The sequence below is a fragment of the Cydia splendana genome, chromosome 3, assembly GCF_910591565.1.
Source record: "Cydia splendana chromosome 3, ilCydSple1.2, whole genome shotgun sequence".
NCBI classification, from domain to species: domain Eukaryota; kingdom Metazoa; phylum Arthropoda; class Insecta; order Lepidoptera; family Tortricidae; genus Cydia; species Cydia splendana.
This window is the reverse complement of record NC_085962.1, coordinates 23612438-23634024: the sequence shown is the minus strand read 5'-3', so window position 1 is coordinate 23634024 and position 21587 is coordinate 23612438. Positions and strand designations below refer to the sequence as shown.

Here is a 21587-nt window from a genome sequence, read left to right as displayed (position 1 = left end):
TGTATCGCAAAATGCATGCGATTATCGATGACGTTTGGAGAGGCCAAAAGTATGGAGGTATGGAGTGTGAAGTAATAGTGGTAACAGACTATCGCACCGCACCAAGGTCATTGTGCGACGCACCCAAAAGTAAGAGCGAGAAAGCGATATCTCTTTCTCGCTCTTACTTATTGGTGCGTCGCACAATGACCTTGGTGCGGTGCGATAGTGTGTTACGTACGGCCTTAAAATAAACCTCTACCTTCCATAGCCAAAAGTATCGAAATTCGTGCGATTTGTAGAGTGAGTGGTGAGTCCTTAAGGGCTCCCCTTAAAAAAAAGTTAGACAGTTGTTTATGGTATTTGTAATTTTTTAAATTCATATCTTTTTTTTAACGATTCGACGCAAATAATGAAATAACCCTATGCTAATCATTTAAAAACATTTAGTTTCGGAAATATATTTACAATTGAAGAGCTACTAGACAGTACACTTCAAAATGTTTCGCCTTTCTAGGGTAAGTAGTTATAAAATAGTATAATCTTTAATACATGTTATTTTTTTACTAACCTAACTCTTAGTATTACCGGCAAACACTTTGTTGTAACTTTTAATATCTAGTTCATAGATGAGTTTGATATTGTTTTAATGTTAAGCGTAAAAAGAAAACTACTATTTAGTTATTTACATTTGCAAGGTAAGTTTCACTGTAATAATTCCTTTGTTACTTGTGTTTTTAATGTAGAGGTTATGAATTACTTATTTGTAGTTAATTCAAATTATGGTTTTTAGATTTATAGCGCCACACGCCAATTCACAGCAGTCCCATGTTCGGACGTTCACACAACAGCCATTAACTTTGATACACAGAAATCAGAGAAAAGTATGTATAAAAATATTATTTAATTATAATATCAAATATTTATTTTGTTTTCATAGCATTCAATACAATATTTTTTCTTTTTAGCTATTAATCAAGTCACGCTTCTCGGAAGGGTAGGCGCAGATCCTCAAAAAAGAGGAACAGAGGAGCGCCCAGTTGTGAATTTTCCACTTGCCACACATTTCAATTACAAATATGAATCTGGTGATATGTTGCACAGAACAGATTGGCACAGAGTGAGCGTATTTAAACCTGGCTTAAGGGATACCGTTTACAAATATCTTAAGAAAGGACAAAGAGTTTATGTCATGGGAAAGTTATCCTACGGGGAAATTAAAACTGAGGATGGACAAATCCGAACAGCTTCAACAGTCATTGCCGATGACATTATCTTCTTCCAAAGCCAACTTGCAGATTCTGAATCGTAGGTTCTGATGAAAGTTCCTTATATTAATAAGTATACTGTAGTGATATCACTTATTTCAATAAATGCTATTATTTTATTATGTTTTTTGTTCTAAAATTACCACTACCCAATCTGTTATATTGATTTGACAACTTGTTTAACTTTATGGGCTTAAATTTTGTTGTATACCAAAAGTTCAGTAAGCATTGACACTATGAGTAACTAAGAAATTAAGAATATGTAATTTCCTAGATTTAACAGGCAAGGCATTAGTAATGAACTGTAAAGACCCGCTACAATATTATAGATCAATGCTTGGTCTATATCAATATGGCACTCAAAAGGCACGCTAACACCACCATAATAAATAATAATAAGCATCAACACACAAATAACTCGGCTGGTGTTTCAATTCTTTATTCTGTCCTAGTTTACAGGTTAAAAAATTAAAATTATGACCAGTGCCCTGTTTATCAAAAACTTGTAATACACGTGGAATTCCCATTCTAACAAAAGCTGTCAAAAAGGTACTTCCGCTTGTATTACAAGTTACAAGCTTTTGATAAACAGGGCACAGGTCCTTGTTTATTGAGTTAAGATCTCGTAACTGGTCAGCTACTCAGTGACTTTTCTAGGGTTCCAAAACAAAAGTCAATTGGAACCATATTGGCTGTGTGAAGTTGGTTGTGGGGGAAATACGAGCGACGCCAACGCACGACGTGGTGAAAATATTAACTTTCGTGGGACGACATCTTCATACTATTTAGGTATTCTTGCCTCTGCCTGAACCACGATTGAGATTACACCCTTGTAACTCAGCCCTAATTTGGTGAATTCTATGACCAGTAGCGCCATCTACCGCGTGTTTAAGTTAACCACAGAACGCACGGCGTCAGCGCCGGCTGTCTGCTCTTCAGTACGCTTTTGTAACTCAGCTAGGTAGTGCGTGCATTGATGTGGAAAAAAGTGAAGCAAGAAAAAGATCGAGAAATTGCTATCTTTGGTAAGTCAGAGTGATTTTTGGTTGTTGGGGCATTCCGCTCGGTGCCCATGGCCCAGCGACGAGACGCAGTGACCTCAAATAGGCACCGTCAGATTTTAATTGTACATGTGGTTACAAATTGACTGTCGCCCCGTAAGATGACTTGCCATCGCCCGTGAGACGAAGGCATAGCCCCGTAAAACGACATGCCATCGCCCATCGAAGGCATAGCCCCGTAAGACGACATAGCGTCGTCCCGTGAGACGACAGGGGCGTCGTCCCGTGAGACGACAGGGGCGTCGTCCCGTGAGACGACAGGGGCGTCGTCCCGTGAGACGACAGAGCGTCGTCCCGTGAGACGACAGCGCGTCGTCCCGTGAGACGACAGCGCGTCGTCCCGTGAGACGACAGCGCGTCGTCCCGTGAGACGACAGAGCGTCGTCCCGTGAGACGACAGAGCGTCGTCCCGTGAGACGACAGAGCGTCGTCCCGTGAGACGACAGCGTCGTCCCGTGAGACGACAGAGCGTCGTCCCGTGAGGCGACACGGGTCGTCCCGTGAATGTTTCGTTCCCGGAGTTGACATTGCGTCGCCCTGGCGACATACACAAATGCATCGTCTGGTTAGACGAGATGTAAGGTTATACATTCGTCAACTAATCTAGTCATTCCATTGATTGCAGACAATGGCGGAAGACACTGCATTGAGAACGTTGGGCGACCTAGCTCTAATAGCCCCGGACGACGAAGAAGAAAAGGAACTCTTCTCTGAAATATTAGGAATTATTCAAAATAACTACCCCACTGGCTGGGAAGAGTGGAAGGTCCTCGATTTGTCCCACAAGGACTTGTTTGGGGACAACTTGTCGGCGGCCACCGACAGCAAGCTGCGCTTCGCTCTACCCACCGTCGAGCTAGTTAAAGCGTTTTTTCCAAACGCCAAGGATCTTTCCGAGAGGGCCTACAGATGCATACGGAAATTCCTCTTAAAATGGCCCCTGGGGAGGGCCCTTTTATACTCACCGCACAGTGTAATGGAGAAGCTCCATGCTCCCTCCTACAAAGCTTTCATGGGGACCGTAAGAAAGCTGAAACTACAAGGAAAGCTTACGAACCGGGATGCGACATCTAGAATACTAAGCGGAGGAGTCAGCCAGTCTGATTGCAGTACACCCGGATCGATGACCCCCCAATCCAATCTAAAAGGATCCTTAGGCCCTAGAAATCTTAAGCGACACCTCGTCATGAGCAGAACAGAAGAATGCTCACCCCCTCCTCCGAAAAAGATCTCCGGCTCTATTCAGCAGGACAGTAGCGAGCACCTTATGGCTTCTGTTTTACAGACACAAATGGAGTTTTTCAATAAACTCCTGGAGATGCAATCTCAGCAAAACAAAAAACTTGATGAGATACACAAACACGCGTCAATTGGAGCCTCATCCCTAAACATTTCATATGGATCTAGGTCAGACATTGCTTCCGAAGAGGCAGATTTTACCACGGAACCCTGTCAAATCGGAAGCAGCGAAGACGAGGTGGAATCAGTTCGCGATGATGAATCCAAAGAGGTCATCGAAGAGGAAATTAGGAAAACTGAGCAGCGCTTGAAGGAACTTCAGTCAGCCAAGGCCAATGGTAAATCTCCTATAAGGCGACACTCGTTGGAAGCTTCGACGTTTAACTTCAAGCCCCATACGACAAAATCGGAGGCAAGACTGTCGAAAGCAGACCCAATACTGGTGCAGCAAGGAAAGGACTGTCAAAGGCTAGAGACCGACGGCTGGACGAATATAAAATTTTTGGACGTCCAAAAGAAGTTCCAAGCTACACCGATGTTCTCGTCACTTAAAGTCAACAACCAATTTGCGGGAATTACGCCGAACTGGACGTCACTACAAATACTAGAGAAGGCCGATCTAACCCTCGGAGCGGTTACTAATGGTCTTTTACAACAAAGGAAAATTTTCGATGAGCTGTGTGATAAACTGCCAGTCAAGCTTAAACAGAAAGTTGGTGAAGAATTTCTTGCCAACAATTCGAAGTTTCGTCAAAGCTCAGATGACCTGCTCCAGTATGTCTGTGGACGAAGGGCTGAAATTATACGACAAAGAAGGAACACATATAAAATCAAGAATAAAGTCCTCCACGAAGTGCTCCACAGCATACCGCCTTCAGACACGCATTTGTTTAAGGAGCCCGAACTGTCACAAACAGTAAAAGACCAAGGGGGAATACATAAATTTTTTCCATTTAGGAAGGCTTTCAAATCCCTCCGGCCTGCCAAAGACGGCAACAGATTTTTTCGAAAAGTTGAGGCCATTAACCGGAGAGTACAGTTTAGAAGAGAATCTTTCAAGCGCAACAATTCCTACAGGAGGTTGCAAACAGCCAATGATAATACCAGAAAGAACATACCGTACAGAACCAGGAACAATAGAAATACTGGAGGCCGAAACAAGTGGGGAGGGGCCAAAAAACAATGACTTCAGGGCAGGTCAACTATCAGCTTACTTGAAAATGTGGTCACAAATAGGAGCTCCGTCGGAAATTTTAAAAATAATATCAGGCTACAGAATCCCTTTTCGGAAGAAGCCCCCTTTGGTAGAACTGTCGAGGCATCAAAAACCCTTTATGATTCGTCCTACTACAGAGATGGCAAGGGAAATACACAAAAGGGGGTTTCTTTCAACAATGTTCCTGAGGAGAAAGACCGATGGATCAAATCGACCCATTTTCAATCTAAAGACTCTAAATCAATACGTATATGCCCCCAAGTTCAAGCTCTTAAATCATTACAGGGTGCCAGCAGTTCTAAACCCGAAAGACTTTATGACAAAAATAGATATCTCGCAAGCATACTATCATGTGCCGATAGTACCAACACATTGCAGATTCCTATCTCTGGCATTCAACGGGAAAACTTACGAGATGACTTGCTTGCCGTTCGGGCTGTCAAGCGCGCCACATGCCTTCTCAAGACTGACGAACTGGTTGGCACATTGGTTCAGACAGACTGCAGGCATAAAAATGGTAGTTTACCTAGACGACTTCCTCGTAAGTCACCCGGACCCAGACACGCTACAAAGCCAATCGCGGTTTGTAGTTCAAAAACTGGAAGAGCTCGGCTGGGTAGTAAACAAGAGAAAGTCCCAACTGAAACCAACTCGGTGCTTAGAATATTTGGGCATAATCTGGAACACCCTCGAGAACAAAAAGATGCTCTCAGACTCCAAGACCGGGAAAATAAAAACCCTAATCAAAAAATTCGTCATCAGAAAATCCTGGAGCTGGAGAGAAGCAAAGGTTCTTCTAGGAAAACTAAACTTTGCGTCGTTCACGGTTCCGTTAGGAAGACTACATTGTCGATGGATGCAGATAGACTCCAACAAGCTTCTAAAGTCAATGCGACACACAAGACACCTGATATCAGATGCATCCCTGGCCGAACTGGATTGGTGGACAAGAAATATAAAAAGAAGTACAGCCATACACCAATCCAAACCGGACACGTTCATCACCACCGATGCGGCAGATGCTGGCTGGGGTGCAATAGCGAACAACCAGAAATTGTGGGGTCGCTGGGACGCAGAACAACAACAATGGCACTGCAACCAGAAAGAACTGTGGGCTCTCTACGAAACTATCAAAAGGTTAGGATCGTCTCTGAGAGACGTGGTGGCCATATGGCAGACGGACAACCGAACGGCAGCGGCTTATGTAACCAAACAGGGGGGCACAAAATCAAGAAAGCTTTTGGAAACGACAACAGAAATCCTTCGGTTGTGCGACCGATACAACTGCTCCCTCGTAGCTCGCTACATTCCAGGGCCGTACAACGGACTGGCAGACAGTCTCTCGAGGTCGAAGAACTTACCGGAGTGGCACCTAAAACCTTCGATAACGAAAGTGGTGTTCCAGATACTGGGCACTCCGGAAATAGACTTGTTCGCATCAGTGAGGTCAGCAGTGGTGCCGAACTATGTGTCGGAAGACGCGACGGACATCAGGAGTCGGTTTACGAATGCCTTCAGCCGACGTTGGCAATACAAACTGGGTTGGATATTCCCACCTCCGGCTCTGATCCCAAGGGTACTCCATCACCTACAAGAGTCGACAGGTATTTACCTAATGGTAGTTCCGGATTGGCACAAAGCATTTTGGACGCCAGCAATAAAACAACGAGCGATCAAACAGCCATGGCACATCCCAGATCTTCCTCATCACCTCGTGGATCTCGAGACCAACCTTCCACCACCAGGAATAAAGTACCTCAATTTGCAGGTTTGGACAATACGGGCTGGACCGATGAACTCTTCAATTGGGACAATTCGGAGTTAGAGCTGTTACAAGCTTCTTGGAGAAATTCAACCTTAAAGACTTATCGCCCAGCATGGCGTAGATGGTGTATGTGGGCATCCGAGAACCAAGTAAACGTAGCTGATCCAAGGCCAACTGATCTGGCCCGGTTCCTCTGTCATTTGTGGGAAGTAGTGAAGCTGGCACCTAGTACCATTTTAGTCCATAAGTCGGTAGTAGCTACGTTTACAAACCCTAACAGAAGTAGTCTGCTAGCTACACATCCAGTTGTGGTTCACACGCTTAAAGGAATCCTATCCAAAAAACCCAAAGGTAGGGCTCCTCTTTTGTGGAAATTGGAAGACCTGTTAAACTTCTTGGAGTCATATAATTTAGATGAAGGAAGTTTGTTTGCTGTTTCTCGTCACGCATCAACATTACTACTCCTTGCATCAGGACGAAGAGTGCATGACTTAACGTTACTGAGCATACAACCGGGCCACTTCGAAGAGAAAGGAGAAGAGTTAATATTTTGGCCAAAATATGGATCGAAGACTGATAGCTCTACATACAGACAATCTGGGTGGTGTTTGAGACCTAAGGCAGAGTTAAGATTTAATCTTGTTCATTGGATTAAGCAAGTAATAGCCCTGTCGCAAGTACGCCGGAACTCTAAGCAGCTAGAAAACCTTTTTATTACCACGCGAGGTGTTGTGAAAGGCGCATCACGTGCGGTCATAGCTGGGTGGTTAAGAACCCTTTTCAAAGAAGCCAGCATATCAGCCACAGCTGGAAGCATCCGAGCTGCAGTTGCCACTGAGAATTGGACTTGCAAGAATATGGATATTGATGAAGTCATGAAGAGGGGAAATTGGCGATCCAAAAACACCTTCTTCAACCATTACTTTCGGGAAATTCAATCAGCTGCGGCAGCTAGTAATAATAATAATCTAAACGTTTGTTTTTCTCCTATTGACTAGTGTAGTAAAATTTCTATGTATCTCCTAAATAGTTAACAGCTGATTTATAAGAGTATGAATAAAACCAATTATGTAGGTTGCTCATTACCTCGCTCAAGGTATTTTGGTTAAGTGTTGATCCGATTTAAGATTATAAATCAAGACTTATTAGTCAAGGTATTATATTTTCATTAGGTTACTCAATTGTAACAAATTAACCCCTTTCCGCATACAATGCCATATAGGGCGGATGTGATATTCAACTCTATTGACAGCTATTAAAGTTCAAATTTAAACAAATAATTTTTATTACATGCGGTAAGGGGTCAATAAGTAGCTCTTTGAGCCCTTAAATAAATATATGGTTTAAGTGTTGATTCAATACAGGATTATAAATCAAAGACTGATAATACATGGTATTATATTTTATTTTTATTAGGTTACTTTATTGTAGCAGATTAATAAGTAGCTTTTTGAGCTCTTAAATAAATACTTTGTGTAAGTGTTGATTCAATACAGGATTATAAATCAAAGACTGATAATACATGGTATTATATTTTATTTTTATTAGACTTCTTAATTGTAGCAGATTAGTTTCTAATTTCTTGAGTTCCCATATAAATATTTCGTTTAAATGTTGATTGAATATAAGATTATAAATCAAGACTAATAATACAGGGTATTATGTTTTCTTTAGGTTACTCAATTGTACCAGATTAATTAAGTACTTCTTCGAGCTCTTAAATAAACATTTTTGTTTAAGTGTTGATTCAATATAAAAATTTATAATCCAAAGACTAAGAATTCAGAGCATTATATTTTCTATGCTACTTATTTGTTTTGCAGCAGATTAACTAAGAAGTTCTTTGAGTTCTAAATAAACATTCCATTCGAATCTCATGCGAAATTTCTTATTGGTCCTTATTTTGTTATCCCATTTTTAATATATCATATAATATATATATATATATAATATACAGCATTCACAGTACGCCCGAACCAGCGCCGGCAGAGGTTTAAACACGTCTCAATCGTGGTTCAGGCAGAGGCAAGAATACCTAAATAGAACCGTTTTTCCCCCGAAGGGTAAAAAACGGATATTTAGGTTTCTGCCGAAGCCTGAACCACGCCTAAGGGCCTTGCCGGCTTAAGGTACTGAAGAGCAGACAGCCGGCGCTGACGCCGTGCGTTCTGTGGTTAACTTAAACACGCGGTAGATGGCGCTACTGGTCATAGAATTCACCAAATTAGGGCTGAGTTACAAGGGTGTAATCTCAATCGTGGTTCAGGCTTCGGCAGAAACCTAAATATCCGTTTTTTACCCTTCGGGGGAAAAACGGTTCTATTTGGAAACTGCCAACAAGTGCCAATTGTCAAGCAATATGTCCCACACCCACTATGGCGGCGCCACAGTTATGCACGGAGTACATAACCTCATTCACAGGAGTGGCACTTTTTAGGGTTCCGTAACCGAAGGGTAAAAACGGGACCCTATTACTAAGACTCCTCTGTCCGTCTGTCTGTCTGTCTGTCACCAGACTGTATGTAGGTACCGTGGTAGCGTTGAAATTTTCAGATTTATTTCTGTTGCTGCTATTAACAACAAATAATAAAAAACAGAATAAAATAAATATTTAAATGGGGCTCCCATACAACTAATGTGATTTTTTTTTGCGCAATGGTTCGGAACCCTTCGTGCAAATCCGACTCGCAATTGGCCAGTTTTTCTCTTTGAACTGTTTATGTTGGCGGTTACGCTACTCGGCGATAGATGGCGCCTCTATTTCTGATTCTCCTAAGTAGTAATAAACACTTGTTGCACAGAACAGAACTAGTAGATAGTAACATACATTCAAATACTAAGGCGAACTTATCCTATTGAGGGATTTCTTCCAATAAATTTGATAAAATAACCTGTTTAATGCCTATGCCCCAGTACATTTATAGTCTGAGCTGGCCTGAGGATGATGAGGATCATTGTGCATTTTAGGTGTAGGTACTTGGGTATTTCATATTTTTCATTTACGAGCCCCGTTGCATGTTCTTGACTAGTCAGACAATTTTTTGAGGTTTTCCCATTTTTACAAAGATAATGTTTTAGTAAAAAAAAACACTACTGTTTAATGTAATTTTGACTTTAGGTATTATAGGCTAAGGTAGCAAATCGCTAATGTGCTTGAAATGGAGTTATGAGGTTTGCGAGTTAAGCCGAGTGTCTTGTGTTGCCTTAAGTGGGGACGAAAAATCCTCTAGCAAGGCCTCGCTCACTAAAATTCTTTACTAGGGCACAGCTATGATGTCCCCGTAGGTACTGTTTTAGTCCGGCGGCGCAGGAAGCATTTCTCTTCGGTTTTTTGTTCTCGTATTATATGAAAGGGTTCGATAATTGTATTGATGTTTTGTTTACAGTTGTTTTTCAGCTTACCTACAACTGATTGTGAATAAATGTTTGGCGGAGCCATACATTTATTTCGTTTTCTTGTCTGAAGTAATAGGGTTCAATAATAGGTAGGTCGGTTAACATTATCTTCATTTATTTTTTACGTTATAATAAATCTGACACAATATTTTTAAATGAAACACATGCTTATATTGTGTACAACAAGTTGGAAAATCATGGCAAGGTTATGCCGATGTAGAAATAATTGTAAAAATACAAACTCAGGTGTACTAGTACATACAGAATATACTAGGTATTTTTATAAAGCTCCACTTTTGTTTTACAAATCATATACATACATTCTCTTTACAGTCAGTTTCTTAATGCTAAGTTACCTTATAATATCTTACGTAATATTTACAAGATATCTTTATATTTATTCTTCATGACATTTACCTATATGTCCTATATTGATAAAAGAGATCACAGAAAATTGTAGCTGGAAATCTTTGAGTTTAAGCCCTAGAATTTTCTACACGTCTACCACTTTACATTTATCACAGTGGAAATTTTAATAATTTTCAAGGCATTTTAGGTAATTTTTGTCTATTATTGTCAATTTTGTAAATATTTATTTTATGACATTTTACGTGATGTGCTAGGTATACTATCAAGAAATAGCTGCCGTTTTTGTGGTAGGCTTGCTCGAAATAAATTTGATTTGCACGCTACAACATAATTGGATTGCCAAAATATAATGGAAGACGATATCGGTATCTTTGAACAGGTTTTTATGGTTTAAACTCTGAAGTTGTTTTCTTTTTTGCTAGTACATAAAAAGAATAAACATGCATACGACTAAATTAAATTACAAAATGCATCAACAAGCGCGTAAGTAACTAGTTACGCACACACATACTTATTGACTTTTGGCAACAATGATCTCTTCAACTGCTCATACTCACGGCAGCCGTTTAGTCATTGCACAAAATATAACAGTCTCTATTATGTTAACACAAATAAACTCTTGTCCCTTTTGCTAACTACTTAATTTAATTGACACTAAAAATTAAAAATCACTTGGCACAAAGGCATTAAGGTCCATACCCTGCTTTTAACTCCAAAGACCATCTTAAATTCGTCAAAGTACTCTCAGCTTTGTGACGTTAATCATTGGAATCTCACCAAATATAAATTATTTTATAGGAAGACTGCAAGAAACCCTTTCTGAGAGGATTTTGACTAGAATTTTAATGGGTGGAGCTGTTTTCGCACGAATGCTTGCATTAATCACGCGTTGCACAGTTAGTGTCCAGCTTACGTCTTCGATGATCATTGTTCACATTTTTCACTTTTGAGATTTAGCGCATAATGTTCAGGAGTATATTCGGATTCTCGTTTGAGTAGCATGCTCTCTCCGATGAGGGCACTGATGCGATGTTTTTCGTGCGGCGCGGGCGCAGAGATGGGTTCGGGGCGCGCGCGTTTCCGCCACGGCTCTGACGCGGCCATGCTCAAGTCGGTTGGCATATCCTCGTCCGCGGGATCTTCTTCACAGCGTTCTTCCTTCATTTCTGTCTTTACTACAGGCTGCGGGGCTACACGGGTTGGGCTCATTTGTTGCCTCAAGAGCGAGATATTTTTTATGTTCTTCAGTTCAATCGGGTTCCTCAAGAACTGGTAGCAGTGTCGTTCACCCTGCACTTTCCGTAAAATATTTACACGGTAGTAGTATCTCAGAGCGCGGGACATCTTGTCGTAGTTCATTGAAAGATGGTTTTTCTGAATCCCCCATAGTTTTGCCAAGCCAGCAGGGTCGACGATCTTGAAAACACCAGTTTCTCGGTTCTTCCATGCGATGTAGTTTGTGTATCGCTGGGTTGGGTCATTAAGCAGTTGTTGGAGGAAGTCCCATAAGAGTCTTCCATCTGAAAATAACATAAAATACGTTTAGATACTATTTCTATTCTACCAGAGATTTTGTTGCAAGTTATACATATAAGATTTTTATGCTTGTGGTTTTTCCTCAAGGTCGTAGTGGCAGTATACTTAGTTTAATTTTTGTGTGGACAAACATTATTAAATACGTCGGAATCGGAATGAAGTATGTTTACTATTCATTAACTTAGTAATGATGATGTATTTACGAGTACTTACTTGTGTTAGATTCTGGCATATCACTCGGAAAGAATTCTCTATGTTGAGCGCGATAGTGCGAGTGCTGTTGCGCTTGGTGGTTTTGTGAAGATGAATTCGCCATTGGAACTTCCTTTGGCGAACGTGGTTGGGGCGTAAATTGAGCTTCTTCATCTGAATCAGAATGATTGCTTCCAGAGCTTGCGTTCTGAACCACAGCTGTCGTAGATGGTACATATGATGGCGCATAGCTCATTGTTTCTCCTCTTTGGGGACTTCCTGAACTGTCGACGGATGGTGCAGGGCTCAATGTTACCGAGTTGGGCTGCGCGGCGGCCGCAGCAGCGCTATGGAAGTGATGGAAGCCATCCATGGTCCACGTTGGAGTCGGAGGGTGGGAGTGCGGCGACGGCGGGTAAGGGCCGCGCGCCGTCGGTGTCACCGGGGACGACGGCACTCTCCCCAAAAGCGCAGCATCTCGCACCAGCATTTGTAAAACATTGTGTAAAACGTCACCAGCCCCCGGACAGCGTTCCCCGAGATCCGTTTTGGTAAGGAGACATAACGCTTTGCCTGTAAACAAAAGGAGCGATTAGCAAACAATTCTTTTCCGCAGAAAAGGGACATAATTACCCGCCATTGATTGTGTTGCTTACCATTCATTTGAAAAAGATCCATATCAAAGTTTGGTAGATCAAATTCCCTTTCACACCATTTGAGGAAAACGGCGACGTCTTCTCTGGTCCAGAGACGGGGTTCTGGGGGGAGACCAGCGGGCAGCTGGGCCTTTGCGTCACCAAGAGGCGATGGAGGCGGCGGCGCCCACGGCAACGGGTACCGCCACAATAGTTCCGTCGGGCTGAATGGCAGCGGAAGCCGCTCCATGCTCGGCCCGGAAGGTAGTTGCAAACTGACCACTTTCATCACGATTATCTGCAGACAAAATAATGTTCTATATAAAAAGTACGCCTAGAGACAAGCCAACTATAGATTAAATTATATTAACTACTACATATTAAGTTTAGGGTACTCCTATTGTTTCCACGCTATTAGTAAATTAAAATAGCACGTTATTGTAAGCTTCATAAATGCTTACACTGTGATTAATAAAAATTACAAATCTAAAGAAAAAATATAGCACCAGTAATAGTAATGTTGTTTAGTGTGGTATTGACTATTGATATACCGAACGTTGATACTCGTAATACAGAAATGATTGTTACTTGGTAGTCGTATGGCAACAAGGCGTCATTTTTTTGTGGCGCTTGTTCAGTATTAATTAGATTTGAAATCATAATGAATTAGCGATAATCACAATAGTTTTACCTAAAATATTAAAATTGAATGTGCAGTGCAATTTTCTGAACTATTTTGTTTTTAATAGGTAACGTTTAATAATTTAACTGGAATGTAATAAGACTAGTTATAAACTGTTAGAATTAAGATGGGTTATCGCGTCATTCTAAAGTTTTTATTTAGCTTTGTGTTAAAAATACAATTCAGTTGTTGTTTACTTGCCAAACGTTAGAAAGAAAGTTTACTATAGCCAGTATTATTTCTAAATTACATCGAAAGTAACTCTGTTATTTGTTTTGTACGTTATTGGGGGCGTAGGCCCAATGGTCCGGGGCATAACCCAGTGATATATTTAGGGTTGTCACCTGCCGGAGCGCATATTTGCAAGGATCAATGGGGACGTTGTTACATTGTAGGGGTGGGTATTATTATTTCGAAGCCCCTAATCTCGAGGGATATTATAAGAGGAGTAATATTTAAAGGGTATTTTTATTACAAATGTATTTTTTTACTTGCCGACAGGAAGTTACAAGTACATATCTAAAAATAGATAACAAAGTCAGTTCATAGGTATAGGTTTTGCACTATGACATGGTTCTTGCGGGTCTAATCTGGCATAAAACGGATTCTTAGTAATTTTATGCCCCTTTGCCGTATCCAAAATTTCATATCATTATTAAGCACAGCATAGCTGTCTTATCGGGCGCAGTCGGAAATGCGTGAGTGCGCGATAGCGCGTTTTGCGATAAGCTTCGATAGTTACTCAGACTCACCGGCTAAGCAGATCCGGAACTGGCAGTTTTAAAAATCCTGGTATTAGATGTCAATAGAGTAACTTCAGCACACTTGCATCATAGTTCACAACACTAATAGCACAGTATCCAGCGTTCACAGAGCACCAGGCACACGCGTTGATGCGTCGGTCCCTCCAAACGTGTCGTGTTACGGCACGCCGTAAACCAGCAGCGTATCTGAGGGAACAGACTCACGGACGAGCGTCGCGGTCGGCTCTCCGGCGCGGACTGATGATGCGGTGCGGTGGCGGCGCGGGCGGACGAGCCGCGCTCGGCGCCTCCCGCCGCGCGCCCTCCTCCCCCGCCGTGCCTCGCACACATTGCTTGGTGAGATAAAACTTCGGGAACAAGAACAAGATGACGACTAATTTTTGACTACAACCGGCGAATGCGAGCGATGCTTCCGCAAAATGTTATCGCGAATTGCCGCCTCTGACAAGCGTCATTTTATATGCGGATACTGATTATTTCGTGTGGTATTTATTTTATTATGTAAAAATACTTAGGCAAAGTTTTATAAGCTATTTTCACATACCTATGTTTAGTTTTCAGATGCGGAAATGAAGTTTTAAATATCTTGGCTATGTTTTGTTACAGCTACTATACCCTTTATTATAGTGTCCATTCTGCCTAGGCTAGGGCATGCGGAAGTGCTAAGCGTCCAGTAGGTATTACGTCAGCGCAACAGTTTTAATAACTTTCAATATTTCCTGGTTTGCAGTGTCGTTAATTACTTACTGTGACACGACTTGTGTTTAATGCTGTTGGCATGCAGTATGTTTCCAGTCTGGTGTATATTTGACAATGTTTATTCATATAGGTATGTATTTGAAAATCGTCTTGGATCTCATAACGGGCGTCATCAATTTGGAAGGCACGCGTGTCGTGGCAGTGTTGAGACAAAGCACAGGAAATGTCTGAGCGGTCGGGCGGCGGTTTCCTGGTGCAGAGTGAGACAATATGAGTGGCAACCGGTTTCAGCTGAGCTCATTCGACCCAGCTACATCTTATAGGTAAGTACGTATGTTCGGCAACAACTTTAAGTGGGCACATACGAGCCGCTTATAGGCACCTACATTTGTATGCTGTCCGTTAAATGTCATATGTATTATTGAAGGCTGCAGGATGTTTGTTTGTACCAATACTTAAAACTTACTGAATAGTCGTTAATTTGTAGTAAGTCAAGATATTGTCACTAGTTCTTGCTCATTATATGAAACGAGTTACGTAATCTTTTAATTTATGACGCTCTAACTGAAGCATTAATTATCTGGATCAGACGAGACGGACGGCCAATGCTCCGTTGGTGTGTGAATATGTGCACGTTTAAATTAAACTTGTGTGTGCCCTGGCCGTCTTCCCACTACCGGTTCGAAACAGAAATATTCGGCAGCCAAGACGGAAGTGGCCTCGGAATCTTTACCTGTTGCTCCCTTCGCCTCCCGCCCGCCCCGCCCCGCTCGCCGCGTCTCGCTCCTACGCGGCTGGAGTCCGCTGGCGGCACGCAGGCGTCTATCATGGGACTCGGAGTTGTGAGCAGTCATTTGGAGTACAAAAGGCGGCGTTGTGTGGACTGGATTGACCGTGACCGCAGAATCTTGTAAAGGGGTTATCATGGGAGTCTTGCTTTAGATTAGGACAAATCGTGGTTGTCAGACCTAGTGTTATAGGATGTTGATAAATGCGCGACGTTGCCTAGGTACCTGTTTATTTTCACTGTGATTACATTTTTAACGACCATTAATACGACCTAAAACACCAAATTTTCATCGTTAGTATAATAGGTATGTACTTTATGGGAATGAGTATAAACTTCGAATCCATTAAGAAATCTTTATAAGGCATAAGTTCACATGATAATTACTTACATGTTTTGTGTAATATTTAAAGTGTTTATTACATATTTACTTACTTATTTTGTCCGATACTGACGTACATCATATATGATAAGTAAAAACCAAGATAATCATTCATTTGTTTATGTTATGACATTTTTTCAAATCACACTACAGCTCAAGCGGATGCGGATTTAAATGCATCCAATAGGATATAGGTACCTACCTATATATGACATGGCAGTTTGTGTCTCAAACTGTCTTCCATGATGTGCCTAATGTCTGTAGAACATGTGTAGTGAGAGCCAATAACGCTGTTGAACTAGAAACAAAATAAGAGAAATACTTAAGCCGGAAATTAATATAGGTAGGTACACGGGAAGAGGAAATTTGACTGCGACGGCCGTCAGCCACCGGAAGCACGGGGGTTACACAGGGAGGGACGCGCGAATCTCTGCTTTACTTCCGGTGATGGCCGCGGCCCGGAAAAGGAATGGGGCCACGTAGCGGAAGCGCGGACCCGTCGCCTCGCGTCAGCTTTATCTATTTCTACTTCGTAACTACAACGATGCTAAAACATGTTCTTTGAACATTGTTTCAAACTAGAGCATATTTAGATAGCACGGAAATATAGTGATATGATGGTTGAATTTACTTTTTATCGCTTATCAAAGACTAGCGAAGTTACGCGAAGTTTAGTCAAGCCTTCTCTGAGTCATGGTATGCTGCTATTACAAAACCGTCAACTTATTTTTAAATCTTCTAATACACACTTTCTTCTCTACCTGCCATCATCTTCCTTACGTTATCCCAGCTTTTTTGGCAGGGCATGGAAGGATTGGCGTAGGCACTAAGTTTTACAAAAGCGACTTATGCCATCTGACCTTCCAACCCAGACGGTAAACTAGGGTTAGTCTTATTGGGATTAGCCCGGTTTCCTCACGATGTTTTCCTTTACCGACAAGCGACTGGCATTGGCAAATATCAAATGATATTTCGTAAATGATTTCCGAAAAACTCATTGATCACTCATTCTCTACCTGCCCACGAATAAATTAATCTGAAATCTGATTGAAGCAATGCTCTTGTGAGCGTAGCGCTGTACCGCTGTAAGTACCTAATTAGGGCTTGCAATTCGATTATTCGATATGTCGAATATTCGACCTGTTTTGATATCCGAAAATTCGGCCGCTCAGGTTTGGAATATTCGAATATTTTTTACTACTACTACTACTAGAAAATATCTATTTTCATCCGCTATAGTTACAGTTTCTGTGTGTCTTGCCGGGTATTTACAGTGAATGAGGAACGGTAGGTACCCAAATGCGAAGGAAATAAGGTTTTTACTGTATTCCTCTCGATAGGCTTCGTGTATACAGTTAAACCGAACTCAATTTCAAAGGAAATGAAATCAAAAAGTATGTTTTATTACGGTGCGGCTAATGCTTTACAAGCACTAGGTAAGTACATACTTACAAGCAACGTTCTACGTAAGTTATATCTAACGTTAACGTAACGGATTATTCGTTAGCTAAAGGTGCATTATCCTTTAGCTAACGAATAATCCACCCGGTAGTCGGCCAACTTTTTCTCTTAAATATTCCAATACTTACCTATTATATAATTTATATAATAGCCGACCATTAGGAATCAAAACTAAACTTGCCAAGACAAATAAAGTTAATAAAGATTCAAAATACAATGGAATTAAAGGGTATTTTACAGGCCTCTGTAACGATTAGAAGTTAATTTAAATCAGAAAATGTTTACCTACTAAAATGTTTTTTCTCTTACATACGTGTTTGGATTGTTAAAGTAATATTAATTTACGCAACGACGCATTTATAATTATTTTTGCCTTTAACTTGCTTTTATAAACGTGGGCATCTCAGAGTAAGATCATAAAATCTAGTCAAAATTAAGTTGATTTCTGCAAAATGTCATTGGTTTTAGCAATATGTGAAAAAAGCTTTTGAATAAAACGATAATAAACCGATTTCTCGATCCCTTTCTTATTAAAAAAAATGTTTTGAATAATTATTCGAATATCTCGTCAGAAAAAGTCGAATATTCGAATACCTGAAAGTTTCGAATATTTGCTTTCCCTATACCGAATACACTCATCGTTCTCTCGCTCATTAACGAATCAAGGTAAGTATTGTTAGGTATCTGACCTGCCAATAAATTTAGGTCAGCTGTGTTGTCGCCTGTGTCTTAAAATTCATGAAGCGTCTTTTGGTCGCAATGAATCACAATATTCAGTGTTGCAACGTCTTCACGCACTTCCGAGCGTGGTCTGTAGGTAGTCTGTACCCGCGAGCCGCGACCCCAATTCACGCGTTTTTGTTTCTTGTTACATAATCGGGTGGCACTCGACTCAGAACTAGGCAATGATGTCACGCCGCAACATTGCGCCACTTACTACTTGTGGACCGAAGAGGCCTATCAAGTAATGTTAAGTTAGGTAACAGTACTGGCCTTTACGAAGATTACAATGGCTTCGAAATCTTCAGGCAACAAAGAGTTTTGTTTTGTTACTGTATTCGAATCCTGGTAAGGGCATTTATTTGTGTTTATCACAAATATTTGTTTCTGCGTTATGGATGTTTTTTTATGTACACTACCTATATCGTTGTCTAGTGCCCACAACACAACACAAGCCTTATTAAGCTTACTGTGGGACTAGGTCGATCTGTGTAAAATTGTCCTATACTTAATAGTTATTTATTTATTCTTACCTACTGTCAGCGTTTTAGAGTTCGGTAGCCGAAAGGTGACAAACGACACCGTAAGTAAATTTACTTGTTAGTGTACTAAATAGGGAATGCTCCCGGTTCTGATTTTGTATGGCGCGAACCGTTAATTCCCGGTTCATGGTACAGTTCTCTGCTATCCGTCCGTACGTCTGTCTGTTTATTAGGCTGAATTTTTAATTTTCATGACGGTATTTCAGAGTTGATTCCTGAACCTTTGAGTTTTAATTGTCCTGCACGGTTTAATTTAATGTAAAAACGTGTCTTAATCAAAAGAAAGAATACGCAGCACTCGTTGGAATAGGTTATTTACTTTATAAAAATTCAGATGATATCTTTGCCCACTATCGGCGCGATACAAAATTATGAAATATGTAACTAGTTAAAAGGTAAAAAATATGATTTTGAGTACGTAAGTACATATATTTCTGATAACTCTCCCAGATGTCCCAGATCCCAGATGACCCGCATAAAATGTTTGTGTTATTTTGTTGATGCATGTTCTATCCTTTTGATTTCCATTGCATGCATGAGCTAGCTCATTTTCATAGTGCTTACTTATAAATAAATGCTTGCCTTGCCAAAATATCTGTCACATAATTTAAGCTACACTTTATGAAACAGCTATTATGTTTATAAATAATAAGACAAGATTGTGCATGTGGCCTCTTCCTGCAGCCCCCTATTAAGCCGTTAAGAAATCGCCCGCTTCCGCTGGCCTCAGCCAACGCCGCGCCGATCCAAGTCGTCGTGTGGTCACGCGACAACAACACCAACGTTATCTTGCACAGTATTTTAAATCTATTCATACTTCCTACCGACTGCATGTAGCCTACTATTATTTCACGACTTAATGTAACTGGCAACCTACCTACTCAAATTCATTGTTAACTTTTAAAAGTAACGTGAAGTTTAGCTTTTTACAGTAAATGTACCTAATTCTTAGTGTGCCTAATATAATACATGGTTTACTTGTTGATAGCTTTTCTAAGTTCCGTTCACTGATTATGAGTAGGTACGGTGAGTACCTACCTACATTTATCTCTATGAAACATAAGATAATTGCACGTTTAAGGTAATACTGTAGATAAAAAATTCACAGATTTCGTGCCCCACACGACTATCGAGCACATTGGAAATGAATCTACGGAATTCGAAAAAATATTGTCGCTGAGCGACGAGAAAGTCTGGATAAGGAAAAAGTTACAAAATAAAACTACAACGTTGAATGATAATTATTTTATTCTTAGACTAACACAAGTATCCTGGACATAACGCATGTGAACAAACAAATTGCAAAATTTCCACACGCGTATCCAAGTTTGAATAATTGTCGCCGTGGCGCATAAGTATAGGTACATATTTCATTTTTCGATTAATAAGCAGGATATATTAATTCAAAATTTCAAAGTACAAGAAAATTATTACACGGCAAATCCGTAGTCAACTCGAGAAGTGGTGATCGGCAGCGGCGCCAGCGGCCCATTTGCTGCAAGATATGAAATTTTCTTGACAGCAGTTTGACGCGACGAGAGATGACCATAACAGCGTTTGTCTATGTTGCACTAAACCTGAGTTCCAATAGGTACTACCAGGGTTCAGCATCAGCTATCTTGGGTAATGCTCATCATGACGAATCGGGTGTCCAAAACAGCGTGTGCCTATGTTGCACCAAACCTGAGTTCCGCTAGGTACAACCAGGGTTCAGCATCAGCTCTATCTTGGGTACTACTCTCCTAAGTGCTCATCGAGACGAGTCCGATGACCAAAATAGCGTGTTTATGTTGTATTAAACCCGAGCTTCACTATGTTTCTCTGTATAAGCTCCCTCTCCCTCTCCCTCTCCCTCTCCCTCTCCCTCTCCCTCTCCCTCTCCCTCTCCCTCTCCCTCTCCCTCTCCCTCTCCCTCTCCCTCTCCCTCTCCCTCTCCCTCTCCCTCTCCCTCTCCCTCTCCCTCTCCCTCTCCCTCTCCCTCTCCCTCTCCCTCTCCCTCTCCCTCTCCCTCTCCCTCTCCCTCTCCCTCTCCCTCTCCCTCTCCCTCTCCCTCTCCCTCTCCCTCTCCCTCTCCCTCTCCCTCTCCCTCTCCCTCTCCCTCTCCCTCTCCCTCTCCCTCTCCCTCTCCCTCTCCCTCTCCCTCTCCCTCTCCCTCTCCCTCTCCCTCTCCCTCTCCCTCTCCCTCTCCCTCTCCCTCTCCCTCTCCCTCTCCCTCTCCCTCTCCCTCTCCCTCTCCCTCTCCCTCTCCCTCTCCCTCTCCCTCTCCCTCTCCCTCTCCCTCTCCCTCTCCCTCTCCCTCTCCCTCTCCCCTCTCCCTCTCCCTCTCCTCCCTCTCCCTCTCCCTCTCCCTCCCTCTCCCTCTCCCTCTCCCTCTCCCTCTCCCTCTCCCTCTCCCTCTCCCTCTCCCTCTCCCTCTCCCTCTCCCTCTCCCTCTCCCTCTCCCTCTCCCTCTCCCTCTCCCTCTCCCTCTCCCTCTCCTCTCCCTCTCCCTCTCCCTCTCCCTCTCCCTCTCCCTCTCCCTCTCCCTCTCCCTCTCCCTCTCCCTCTCCCTCTCCCTCTCCCTCTCCCTCTCCCTCTCCCTCTCCCCTCTCCCTCTCCCTCTCCCTCTCCCTCTCCCTCTCCCTCTCCCTCTCCCTCTCCCTCTCCCTCTCCTCTCCTCTCCCTCTCCCTCTCCCTCTCCCTCTCCCTCTCCCTCTCCCTCTCCCTCTCCCTCTCCCTCTCCCTCTCCTCTCCTCTCCCTCTCCCTCTCCCTCTCCCTCTCCCTCTCCCTCTCCCTCTCCCTCTCCCTCTCCCTCTCCCTCTCCCTCTCCCTCTCCCTCTCCCTCTCCCTCTCCCTCACCCCGCCCCTTCCCCTCGAGTTAGACCAAGAAAAATCTGCAGCGATTTTGAAAGCC

General features: G+C 42.1%; 2 protein-coding genes across 2 annotated transcripts; one reads left to right on the top strand and one right to left on the bottom strand.

Moving 5' to 3' along the window:
• Positions 1 to 358: 358 nt before the first annotated feature.
• LOC134806320 (single-stranded DNA-binding protein, mitochondrial) lies at positions 359 to 1366 on the top strand. The gene is made up of 3 exons (XM_063779533.1): positions 359 to 497; positions 773 to 863; positions 948 to 1366. Exons 1-3 carry the CDS (start codon positions 480 to 482, stop codon positions 1289 to 1291), a joined length of 453 nt encoding a protein of 150 aa, XP_063635603.1. The 5' UTR covers positions 359 to 479; the 3' UTR covers positions 1292 to 1366.
• An 8656-nt stretch (positions 1367 to 10022) lies between these two features.
• Positions 10023 to 14344, bottom strand: LOC134806827 (ets DNA-binding protein pokkuri). The gene is made up of 4 exons (XM_063780220.1): positions 14091 to 14344; positions 12678 to 12954; positions 12043 to 12594; positions 10023 to 11813 (listed from the first exon to the last, which is right to left on the bottom strand). Exons 2-4 carry the CDS (start codon positions 12943 to 12945, stop codon positions 11218 to 11220), a joined length of 1416 nt encoding a protein of 471 aa, XP_063636290.1. The 5' UTR covers positions 12946 to 12954; positions 14091 to 14344; the 3' UTR covers positions 10023 to 11217.
• Positions 14345 to 21587: the final 7243 nt, after the last annotated feature.

What these genes read in the sequence shown, in the direction of transcription:
- LOC134806827 (XM_063780220.1), bottom strand. Translation starts at nt 12,945, where the DNA reads ATGAAAGTGGTCAGTTTGCAACTACCTTCCGGGCCGAGCATGGAGCGG. An exon ending in GGATCTTTTTCAAATGAATG is followed by an intron (nt 12,595 to 12,677) that starts GTAAGCAACACA and finishes TTTTGTTTACAG; the next exon opens with GCAAAGCGTTATGTCTCCTT. An exon ending in TATGCCAGAATCTAACACAA is followed by an intron (nt 11,814 to 12,042) that starts GTAAGTACTCGT and finishes TGTTATTTTCAG; the next exon opens with ATGGAAGACTCTTATGGGAC.
- LOC134806320 (XM_063779533.1), top strand. An exon ending in TACACAGAAATCAGAGAAAA is followed by an intron (nt 864 to 947) that starts GTATGTATAAAA and finishes TTTTCTTTTTAG; the next exon opens with CTATTAATCAAGTCACGCTT.